Genomic DNA, 12462 nt, shown 5'->3' on the forward strand with positions numbered 1-12462 from the left:
TCCTCAGTCTGGAGGAGGAAAGAAACAGAACAGAGGAAAAACACTGCTTGTTTTCTTCTCGTTGGAAGAAGATTAATGTAGATTTATAGAAGATTGGAGATATGGTTAATAGTATTTTTTAATATAAAGGTGCAGAGCCCGTATTTGGTTGTGAATTTGTTTAAATTAGTTTAATGGTCTAAAGCCAGGTGTTCACTGTGCCTTTTTAACCTCATTTTCAGCCCGTTTTTCATGATCAGGCTGAATTTATGGTGCATCGTTTGTCATGCAATGTTTTTCTCAAAGTGTGAGCTGTCTTGTGAGTCTTAATGTCTTAATGTCACAACCTGTTTCCAAAGGCCTTTCTCATAAGGGTATCTTGTTTTTTGGATGCATGGAGAAACTTTTGAGGAAGTTCTTAAATGATATGTGCAGCAGGTCACGAAAACCCTTCATATGATACATCTACATATAAGAGAGGAAAACCAGCACTGTAGACTGCGTAAACCATTATGGGGGTCCGACCAAAACCATTACATACTGATGCTGAATGTTTAACCTAATTAACCAGCAGAAAAACTGATTAAATATAGCGAGTGGACAATGCTTCAGACACTCCTATATATCTGTACACTGAAGTAGCAGCATACTTCCAACTCCCTCTGTAAAATGGACAAACCCTAGAGTCTGCGTCATCTTTCGTGGAGTGGTCCTGATGAGAGCCAGTTTCATCATAATGTTTTTGATGGTCTTTGCGACTTTCAAAGTTCTTGAATTTTTTTAGATTGTCTGATCTTTATTTTTTAAAGTCATTGTTTTTTTTTTGCTTAGTTGAGTAGTTCTTGCCATAATAAGGATTAGAACATTACTTAAATAGAGCTATTCACTGTCTATCAACTCTACCTCTTCACAACTTTACTACTTCAGCACAGCTGTTAACTGAAAGCCTGAATTTCAGGTGATTCTACCTTATAAAGCTGACTGAGAAAATCCAGCCAAGCAAAACTGTCATCTAAGCAAGAGGTGCTGCTTTAAAGAATCTAAAATATAAAACATGAACTAGAAAAGTGCATTTCCTGAAGAAAACGCAGGATGGTTGCGCAGCTAACATGGCTCCCACCGTTCACTATGGTCATTGCTATGACGTTGCTAGGTGCTTGCTATGGTGTCTGTGGTGGTTGCTAAGGTGTTGCTAGGTGGTTGCTAAGGCGTTGCTATGGTATCCATGGTGGTTGCTATGGTGTTGCTAAGGAGTTGCTAGGTGGTTGCTAAAGTGTTTTTAGGTGGTTGCTAGGGTGTTGCTATGATGTCTGTGGTGGTTGCTATGATGTTGCTAAACAGTTGCCAGGTGGTTGCTAAGCTGTTGCTATGGTATCTGTAGTGGTTGCTATGGTGTTGCTAAGTAGTTGGTAGGTGGTTGCTAAGGTGTTCCTGGGTGGTTACTAGGCAACATATTGGCATAAATGAGATTTAAAGTGCAAATAATAAAAATAATATTATTAACGCACAATAACAGTATAGCTACTAGCAATGCGCAACCATAATAATAATAAAAAAAAACACTGAATTGAAGGTGTGTTGATACTTTTGTTTCATCATATTTAGTATAGTGCACTGTGGTAACAACCAAATGTACACTATTTGCATATATGTATCTTCCAAAACATGCATTATTATATATCATTATGCATTTATTTGTATTTTTTGTGTTATTTTCTTATACAAGTTTTCCAGTGAAGCTCTAAAATAAACACATACAAAATCCCGAAAAGAAAATTACGTGACCACACACACACTCTCTCACACATTCTCAGAACTCACGATGAGCCTCTCTGAAATGAAACTCCTTATTTTGGAGGATTGCACCTCCAGCACCTGGTCTCCTGAGCCGGCCCACTCTGACATCTGTTAGGTATTAGCAGGGTAATGACTGGTAGTTTTGTTCAAAGTTCCCCTCCATCTACAGTGCTGCACGACAGCTTAGGTCATAGAAAACTAAACCTTAAACACATTTCCTCTTTTATTGGCCCTTTTTATTGTTCCAGCTTTAGGGGGGGTGGGGGAGAATTCCATCCTCTGAGATATTAAGGGCATGTTGTGTTCTGGTGGCCCTGAATCAGGACCTGAGAGAGTCCTCATTCAGAAATATCGCCCCACCACCTCTCCACCTTCTCAGGATCTCCAGATGATGTCATGTGACCTCATAACTACATGTCGGATGACATCATGCTCTCATTCTTCTGTTTTAATGAGGTTAGGTCTTTGGCATATGGCTGTTTTATTTTATATGCTGGATTGCAAGATGATATTTATGGTACTGGAGCTTCGCCATTGGCGTGCAGATATAAACGGGCAGTCCTGCACAGAAAGCTGGTGCAGTAAAGAAGTGTCACATGAAGGGAGAATGCATTTGAATACCAGTGTTACCATGTAACTTTTGACTGTTTGACTGCTTACATTGAGTTATGTAACATAAAATAGTAATCCAGCTCAGAGAAACACGTACAATAGCATCACCAACCCATCAAAAAGCATTGTAAGCTAATTATAAGTTATAAGTCAGTTATGAGTCATGAGGGCAAAATGTATTAATAAATTGTATATACTAACGAATAATATTTCATTTGATTTGGATATTGTTAATTTTTTTAAATTAAGACATATTAATGTTCATTTTCATAATTTCCCTTTATAAATCTTTGGTTGTTTGGATCAGCAATTTTAGATAAATATATCATATAGCAGACAAATAGTGAAATAGTGATATTTGAGAAGTAAAATTAAGTTTATAGGATTCACAAAAATTATTCTTTAAACAAAATTAGGCAGGTGCATACATTTGTGCACCCTTGTCGTTTTACTGATTTGAATATCTTTAGAACTAATGATTGGAACACAACTTTAGTTTGGTAAACTCATTGACCCTTGACCTACATACACAGGTGAATCCAGTTATAAGAAAGGGTTAAGGAGCCAGTTGCATGTTTTTCTCCTCTTTGCATCTTCCCTGAACAACATGGGAGCCTCAAAACACAACTCTCAAATAAACTAAAGACAAAGATTGTTCAACATCATGGTTTAGAGAAAGGATATAAAAAGTTGTCTCAGAGATTTCAGCTGTCATTTTCCACTGTGAGGAACATAGTGAGGACATGGACACAGGTACAGTTGTAGTTAAGAGCTGAAGTGGGAGACCAAGAAAAATCTCAGATAAGCAGAGGAGAAGAATGGTGAGAACAGTCAAAGTCAATATCATCTTGCTGCAGATGGAGTCATTGTGCATTGTTTAGCTACAGTATTCAGAACAGTTAGCACAAGGAGAGGCTGTATGGGAGAGAAATGCAGAAGAAGCCTTTTTCTGAGCACACGCCACAAACAGAGTCGCTTGAGGTATGCTAAAGCTAAAGCACATTTGAACTATCCAGCTTTATTTTGGTATAAGGTGCTGTGGACTGATGAAACTAAAATTGAGTAATCTGGAAGTCGGCTAACACTTACTGCCCACAGTAAAATTTTGCTGGTGGTTCATCATTTCCAGGTACTGGAAATCTTGTTAAAGTTGAGGATTAATTGCATGGATTTCAGTCAATATCAGCAGATTCTTGAGAACAATGTTTAAGAATCAATAAGAAAGTTGAAGTTGAGTCAGGGCTGGATACTTTAACAAGACAACGACCCTAAACAATAAACACACTGATCAAAATCTACTAAAGCATTCATGCAGAGGAACAAGTACAACGTTCTGGAATGATCATCTCAGTCCCCAGACCTGAATATTATTGAAAATCTGTGGTGTGATTAGATTAAAGTGGGCTGTTCATGATCAGAAACCATCAAACCTGACTGAACTGGAGATGTTGTGTAAAGAAGAATGATCCAAAATACCTTCAATCAGAAGCCAGACTCTCATTGGAAGCTATAGGAAGAGTTTAGAGGCTGTTATTTCTGTAAAATGAGAATATTTTAGTTGTTAACTATATTTGCTTGTTTTTTTTTTTTTTTTTTTTTTTTAGAATGCTGGAGGATGACCTAAAGATCAGCAGTGATGAAGATGACAGTGAGCAGGTGAGTACAAGCAAACACTATGATAGCATCATGTTGACACCCAGGAGAAGCTTCCAGTCCCACAATCAAATATTCCACTGCATTTAAAGCCTAATATCGCCATAATAATCCATAATAAAAAAGGACAATATTTTAAGGAGATACTCAAACTATTCTCCTGGAATCATTCATATGAACACAGGATCACACTCTCCCACCTCCATACAACACAGAGAGTCATAAATCATCACACACACACACACACAAACATATATGCAGGTATATTTAAATATAGCTCTCTTCCCCGTGAGCTGGTTATAAATATAAACAGTAGTACTGTAGTACGCTAGAGTAGCACAGCTCTCACACACACACACACACACACACACACACACTCTCAGTGTTCCCGCTGACATTTATACATAGTGTACATATGCACTCTCCCACGCTCACACAAGCTCAGAGAGAAGCATCACATGCACACACACACACTCATGTGCCAGCATGAGACTAACTGGAGTGGAGGAGGGATAATAAACATGTTTCACACAGAGCAGAGACCAGTGTGTGTGTGTGTGTATGTGTGTGTGTGTGTGTGTGTGTGTGTGTGTGTGTGTGTGTGTGTGTGTGTGTGTGTGTGTGTGTGTGTGTGTGTCTGTGTGTGTGTGTTTGAGGGGGTGGACTAAGAGAAACCAGCAGAAGTAATTTTGCTTCTACCTCATAGTTGCCCACATAGAACCAATTAACCTCTCTCTCTTTCTCTCTCTCTCTCTCTCTCTCTTCTCTCTCTCTCTCTCTCTCTCTCTCTTATCATTACTCTGTTACAGTAGAATACAGATATAGCACTAGCTAATGTAAATTACCTGAAAAACCACAGACCCCGATACTTCTGCAGTGTAAAGAGATCTTTTAAGCCTTTTTATTGGCTGGACCACAGTCTGGACCAAGGTCGTTCTGATAGACCCCCTTCAAGTGCATGTGCATCAGAGAGATGAATGAGTGTAACATTACAAATTACTCTCTGATTTCTGTTTCTTAATAAGCGTTAATCTACAGTTACAGTAGATACAGAAACCACCAACATGTAGACTGTTCTATCCATACTGATACTGCTGCATGATTTACATGCAATTAAAGGGGAGTTGAATTTTGGCACAGCAACATAAGGTGTCTTCTTCATCTTCTATTGTCTAATGGGTGACTTCAGCCTGGTCTGAAATTTCTAATCTTTCAAAAAAGTGTTTTCCCGCTGCAAATAAATGCTGCAAACAGACCGTAGTTCAGTTAGTCTGGACCAAATCCACCTCTTTTGGCTTCATGCTGGTCATATTCGATCATGCTAGTCATCCAGCTTAGTGCACAAGCTTAGTCATAGTGGTTCTGCTGGTTTTCTAGCTTGGTCAAGTTGATCATGATTGTAGCCTAGTTAAACCATCAAACTCCATCAAACCATCAAACTAAACCATATAGGCAGAATTCAAAATTGAAACTGTTGCCATATAGAGTATGGGTGGTGCAGTAATGGACACATACATTGGAAATGATCAGTCAAAATATGATATTATGGATTTATATCTGTACAATTCTGAACCACATGGCACAGTAGATTGCTAACTAGGGCTTAGGACCACAGGGCACCTCACAATACGTTATTATCATGATACGCTGCCTACAGTAACGATGCTATCACGATACTGTGATTCTGTGATCCGCAATATTCTGTATCTCAAGACATTTCCCTAGGATATTTCATGGCATTTGTGTTACTGAAGAGGATAAACCTCAGAAATTAACAAATTATGAATTACCATGAATATTATGACAAGCAATTTTTTTCACCACAGTTTTGCCCTGTTCATTTGATTAGCGCCACCATAGGGAGTAATGAAACAGTAACTTTAGTAAATCAAATTGGGGGTCTTAGTATGCTTAGAATGCCTACTGTATGCTCTAATAAAAATATAAATACTTGATGCCATGTATCTATAAAATACAATATGATACGTTCAAAATGATACAATACAGTATATCATAAAATCTATATATTGTCTCATCCCTATCTCCAACAGTAAAAAAAAGGCCAAAAGTAAATCAGATAACCCCAAACTGAAGTTACAACCACTCTAAAGCCTGTCCGTACCATTTGACCATCAGCAGCATTCCTTCCAGACCATTTCACAGGTGGTCACAGTGGGATTACACTCAGAGGCCTTACAGATAAGAAACACTCACAAACTCCCAGCTCTTCTGGCGAAACGGTGGCGTATTTACGACTCCCGGCTTACTTATTAATCATTTACCGCCTCTCGCCGTCCCCCTGATTGAAAAGGATACTGTTGAGAGTGATAGCCAGAGAAGAGCCAGCAGTACTAATGGCATTTTTACAAGAGGGTATTGAAGTTCAATGACATCATTTGTTAGGGGATGGAAAGGATAATGGGGTTTCGTGCGTTCAGTCTGACAAGGCGGGAGGCTTTTAATTCGATGTGAAAAATTCCGGATAATCAAAAGCTAATCCTCCAACCCGAGCGCCGGCTGATGGCAGGCTGATTTAAAGTAGCTCTAATGGTGGAAGATACTGGTTGGCACCACCTGGAGAATACAGAGCGATGCAGTGAAGTACTGCGTCCAGACCTGTTCTTTCAGGCCTGGTAAGAAAAGCTCGTATCTCACAGATGCTAACTAAATCAATAAACACTGATCTTCCACTTTATTTGCTGCCTACATTGTGCCAGTACGGACTAGCTAGTTCTTGTAGACCAATTTGAGAGAGATTTTTGGACACGTTTGAGGGATTTTGTGTTGACCAGTTTAGGAGGGTTATTGTTCTTATTGACCAGTTTAAGAGGGTTCCTGTAGATCCAATTAAGAAGGTTCTTTAGATCAGTTTGAGAGGGTTCTTGTAGATGAATTGTATTGTGGAATTTTAATGGAGTTTGGATTGAGGAAAATATTTTTGGGAACTTTTGAGGAGGTTCTTGTAGATCCGATTGAAAAGGTTCTTGTAGATCAGTTTAAGGGGGGTTCTTGTAGATCAGTTTGAGGAGGTTCTTGTAGATCAGTTTGAGGAGGTTCTTGTAGATCAGTTTGAGGAGGTTCATGTAGATCAGTTTGAGGAGGTTCTTGTAGATCAGTTTGAGGAGGTTCTTGTAGATCAGTTTGAGGAGGTTCTTGTAGATCGGTTTGAGGATGTTCTTGTAGATCGGTTTGAGGAGGTTCTCGTAGATCAGTTTGAGGGGGTTCTTGTAGATTAGTTTGAGGAGGTTCTCGTAGATCAGTTTGAGGAGGTTCTTGTAGACCAGTTTGAGAAGGTTCTTGTAGATCAGTTTGAGGGGGTTCTTGTAGACCAGTTTGAGGAGGTTCTTGTAGATCGGTTTGAGGATGTTCTTGTAGATCGGTTTGAGGAGGTTCTCGTAGATCAGTTTGAGGGGGTTCTTGTAGATTAGTTTGAGGAGGTTCTCGTAGATCAGTTTGAGGAGGTTCTTGTAGACCAGTTTGAGAAGGTTCTTGTAGATCAGTTTGAGGGGGGTTCCTGTAGATCAGTTTGAGAGGGTTCTTGTAGATCAGTTTGAGGGGGTCCTTGTAGATCAGTTTGAGGGGGGTTATTGTAGATTAGTTTGAGGAGGTTCTTGTAGACCAGTTTGAGAAGGTTCTTGTAGATCAGTTTGAGGAGGTTCTTGTAGACCAGTTTGAGAAGGTTCTTGTAGATCAGTTTGAGGAGGTTTTTGTAGATCAGTTTGAGGAGGTTCTTGTAGATCAGTTTGAGGAGGTTCTTGTAGATCAGTTTGAGGGGGTTCTTGTAGATCAGTTTGAGGAGGTTCTTGTAGACCAGTTTGAGGGGGTTCTTGTAGATCAGTTTGAGGGGGGTTCCTGTAGATCAGTTTGAGAGGGTTCTTGTAGATCAGTTTGAGGAGGTTCTTGTAGACCAGTTTGAGAAGGTTCTTGTAGATCAGTTTGAGGAGGTTCTTGTAGATCAGTTTGAGGAGGTTCTTGTAGATCAGTTTGAGGAGGTTCTTGTAGATCAGTTTGAGGAGTTTCTTGTAGATCAGTTTGAGGAGGTTCTTGTAGATCAGTTTGAGGAGGTTCTTGTAGATCAGTTTGAGGAGGTTCTTGTAGATCAGTTTGAGGAGGTTCTTGTAGATCAGTTTGAGGAGGTTCTTGTTGACCAGTTTGAGAAGGTTCTTGTAGATCAGTTTGAGGAGTTTCTTGTAGATCAGTTTGAGAAGGTTCTTGTAGATCAGTTTGAGGAGGTATTTGTAGATCAGTTTGAGGAGGTACTTGTAGATCAGTTTGAGGGGGTTCTTGCAGACTCTTATTTTTTTGTGAAATTCTACTGGGGTCTGGCTGAGGGATGTCTTGTAAACCAGCTTAGGAGAGATATTTGAGGGCCAGCCTGAGATGGCTCCTTTAGACCATCCTAAGGGGGTTCATGTGGAATAGTATCTTGTTTTTTGTGGACTTGGTTAGAAGGATCTTTGTGGACTAATTTTAGGGGGGTGATTTGGTCCAGGTTAAGGGGTTGGTGTGTATTAGTAGGAGGGTCATTGTGGAACTTTTTCACATGTTTTTTTTTGTGGACTAGGTGAATGAGATTCTTGTGGCCTCATCTAAGGAGCTTCTTGTGAAACAGGTAATAGTTTTGTAATTGACTAACTTTGGAGATTTCCTCTGGACATGTTGACCATCTTAATAGGGTTAATGTGTACTAGTTTAATTGTTTTTGTAACTGTGGAACTGGTTAATAGGACCATTGTAGACAAATTTGAGGGGGTTCTTTTGGTTCTGGATAAGGGGGTTGATGTGTACCAGTTTGGAGGTTTTCCTGTGGACCAGTTAAAGGGTAGTTCTTGTGGATCACTTTAAAGGAGACATTTGTAAACCAGTTTAAAGGGGTTGTGGTGGGCCAGTTTGTGGTGGGTCATATGGGAATTCTTAAGGAGGTTCTTTTGGACCAGATAAAGGGAGTTCATGTGTACCACATTAAGGATTTTCCTGTAGAATCAGTTTAATGGGATTTCTGTTGACCCATTTGAGGGACTTCTTGTTGAACATCTTAAGGATTGTCTTGTAGACAGTTTAGAATGGGAGGGGTTATTTTAAACCAGTTTATGGGTAATGTAAGTATTACACTCTTACTATTATTAGTTTGGAAATTTTGTGCAGTATCAGTTGACAAAGAGTTGATAATATTTTGTGCTGTTAATGTTGTGATCAACATATTTTTATAACTAGAGGATTGTATTCCATGTAATTCTGGAAAATTTCTGTTGGTTTACTCATTGTGTCTTTTTCATGTACTTATGTAGTAGTAAAATATTAGGTATATTAGAATAGATAAAGAATAAGAATATACTCAAATAAATGAAGCAAATGAAGTGGTATTTAACAGTGAGGGTAGGAAACTTGGGGCACGTCCCTGTCTGAGAAAGGTTGATCTAAGAGATTTCCAAGTGGCACAGCCTTTCTAGGCCAGTATTACTTAATCCTGCTCTCAGTGACCCACAGCAGTTTCCAGTTTCAAGTGTTCTTGTCTCGGTACGTCTGATCCAGCTCATCAAATGATTTCAAGCCCCTCATGAGCTGGATCAGGGGTGCTGAGACAAGAAACACTTGAAGCTGTCCAGCACAGCAGGTCACCAGGAGCAGGATTAAAGGGCCCATATCATGGGAAACTGAACACATCACCTTTGTTGCTTATATTCTGATGTCAGGAATTCTTGTGGACCAAATTGAAGGGGTTCTTATGGACCCTTTTGAAGGCGTCCTTGTAGCTCAGTTTGACGGGGTTGGTGTGGATCACATTGAGGAGGTCATCATGTACCAGTTTAAGTGGGTTCTTGTAGAACAGTTTGATTATATTCTTGTAGATCAGTTCGAGAGGGTTCTTGTAGATTATTTTTATTGTGGAATTTAATTGTGATTTGGATTAAGGTATTTGTTAAGTATTTGTTGACAATTTTAAGGAGGTTCTTGTAGATCAGTTTGAGGGGGTTCTTGTAGATCAGATTGAAAGGGTCCATGTAGATCAATTTAAGGGGGTTATTGTAGATTAGTTTGAGGAGGTTCTTGTAGATCAGTTTGAGTGGGTTCTTGTAGAGCAGTTTGAGTGGGTTCTTGTAGATCAGTTTGAGGGGGTTCTTGTAGATCAGTTTGAGGAGGTTCTTGTAGAGCAGTTTGAGGGGGTTCTTGTAGATCATTTTGAGGAGGTTCTTGTAGATCAGTTTGAGGAGGTTCTTGTAGATCAGTTTGAAGAGGTTCTTGTAGATCAGTTTGAAGAGGTTCTTGTAGATCAGTTTGAAGAGGTTCTTGTAGATCAGTTTGAAGAGGTTCTTGTAGATCAGTTTGAGGAGGTTCTTGTAGATCAGTTTGAGGGGGTTCTTGTAGATCAGATTGAAAGGGTCCATGTAGATCAATTTAAGGGGGTTATTGTAGATTAGTTTGAGGAGGTTCTTGTAGATCAGTTCCAGAGGGTTCTTGTAGATCAGTTTGAGTGGGTTCTTGTAGAGCAGTTTGAGGGGGTTCTTGTAGATCAGTGTGAGGAGGTTCTTGTAGATCATTTTGAGGAGGTTCTTGTAGAGCAGTTTGAGGGGGTTCTTGTAGATCAGTTTGAGGAGGTTCTTGTAGATCATTTTGAGGAGGTTCTTGTAGATCAGTTTGAGGAGGTTCTTGTAGATCAGTTTGAAGAGGTTCTTGTAGATCAGTTTGAAGAGGTTCTTGTAGATCAGTTTGAGGAGGTTCTTGTAGATCAGTTTGAAGAGGTTCTTGTAGATCAGTTTGAAGAGGTTCTTGTAGATCAGTTTGAGGAGGTTCTTGTAGATCAGTTTGAAGAGGTTCTTGTAGATCAGTTTGAAAGGGTCCATCTAAATCAGTTAAAGGGGGTTCTTCCAAATCATTTTGAGGAGGTTCTTGTAGATCAGTTTCATGGAATTCTTGTAGACCACTTTGAAAGGGTTTTTATAGACCAGTTTTAGTGGGTTCTTGTACATTCATTTTATTGTGGAGTTCTACCGGGGTTTGGCCTGGGGGATGTTTTTTAAGTGAAAATTTTGAAATGGTTCTTGTGAATCAGTAGGATGGACGTTTTTATGGAACAGTTTGAGCGGAATCAGGTGGACTAGCATTTTCTAAACACGTTTTCTCATTGACCAGTTTGAGGACAATTGCTCTGGACCAGTTTGAGGGAGCTCTTTTGGATCAGTCTGTAGGACGTCCATGTGGATCATTTGCTTGTAGTGTTTTCTTGTGGACAGGTATAGTAGAACATTTTCTTGTGGATCAACAGGTTTAGGCTACATCTAGTTTTAGTTACAGATATTTGAAGCTCCTAGACCCCTACCATCTACATACATCTTTGTGTTGCAGCCTTTTGTTATTCAGGATTTTCCATTTTTTTGTTCATGACTATTCTTTTTTTGTGAGGTTGGAATCGTTTCAGATTTGACTGTCATTTGTGTTTTTGGTAATTAGGTAGTATTATGTATTATCCTCTCTTTTGTTGGTAGTTGAATGTTTCAGCGCTGTCATTCATCATGTGGTGAATGGCTTCAGCTCGGTGTTGATTTCACTGTGCTAAAATGCTTTGTCACGCCGGCTTTTCGGAAGCCTAATGTGATCCGGAGCAGAATAGTGGCACCCACACTTCTTTCCATTGCAGTGTGATAAGTGCTTCCTGCTTTGCTCAGGCAGAAACTCTGAAACAAATGCCCGGAAGATTCTTCTAACATGCAAAACACAAATAAATAAATTGGCTCAAATATAGAAAAAACACTAGTGTATCCTTGTTGATGGTGCTATATGGAATGTTTTTAGGTTTTTAGGGCCCAGAACCACTTAAGCATCTCAAGGACGGTTGCTTTAGTAACAAGAACCCACGAAGAACCCTTTTATTTGATGTTAACGTCAGCCTCACTTACTGCTATGTATCTCTATCTACTCATATGTAGTGCTTGTGTGTCTGTGTGTGTGTGTGTGTGTGTGTGTGTGTGTGTGCATGCCATGTGCATGCATCCACGTGCTTGTGTATGTGTGTGTATGATCGTGTGTGTGTGTATGTGTGTGTGTCTACACATGCGGCGCTATCCCTACTGCCCCCAACCGGGTTGCCTAGCAACGCTGGAAAGTGTGCAGCTTGGAAGGAGCCCAGATTCCCCACAGAGCAGGAAACAGCAATAAGAGCCTCTCTGACAAATGATCTGAGCTGTTTCATCTAATACACTGTGAAGATCACTGGCTCCTCTCTCTGAATGATAAATGGACTATATACAGATCAATGGCCACAGCAATGAGGCCCAGCCACACGTCTGTGCCCACACCGGCGCCCCAGGTAGCACCAGCTGACCGCCACGTTCACGCACAGTTTGGATATCTCAATTCATGCCCATTTAGTCCCTGCTAGATCTGTCTCTGTTCCTACCTCAAAAAAAGACAGGAAATACCTTT

The 12462-nt window shown here is 39.9% G+C and overlaps 1 protein-coding gene across 1 annotated transcript in view; it reads left to right on the plus strand.

Moving 5' to 3' along the window:
- Positions 1-12462, plus strand: part of aff2 (AF4/FMR2 family, member 2) — a 384893-nt gene that overhangs the window by 275151 nt on the left and 97280 nt on the right. The window contains exon 8 of the mRNA XM_049484505.1: positions 3993-4044. Coding sequence (XP_049340462.1) covers positions 3993-4044 — 52 coding nt within the window. The remainder of the gene's footprint in view (positions 1-3992; positions 4045-12462) is intronic.

The sequence above is a fragment of the Astyanax mexicanus genome, chromosome 10, assembly GCF_023375975.1.
Source record: "Astyanax mexicanus isolate ESR-SI-001 chromosome 10, AstMex3_surface, whole genome shotgun sequence".
NCBI lineage: Eukaryota > Metazoa > Chordata > Actinopteri > Characiformes > Acestrorhamphidae > Astyanax > Astyanax mexicanus.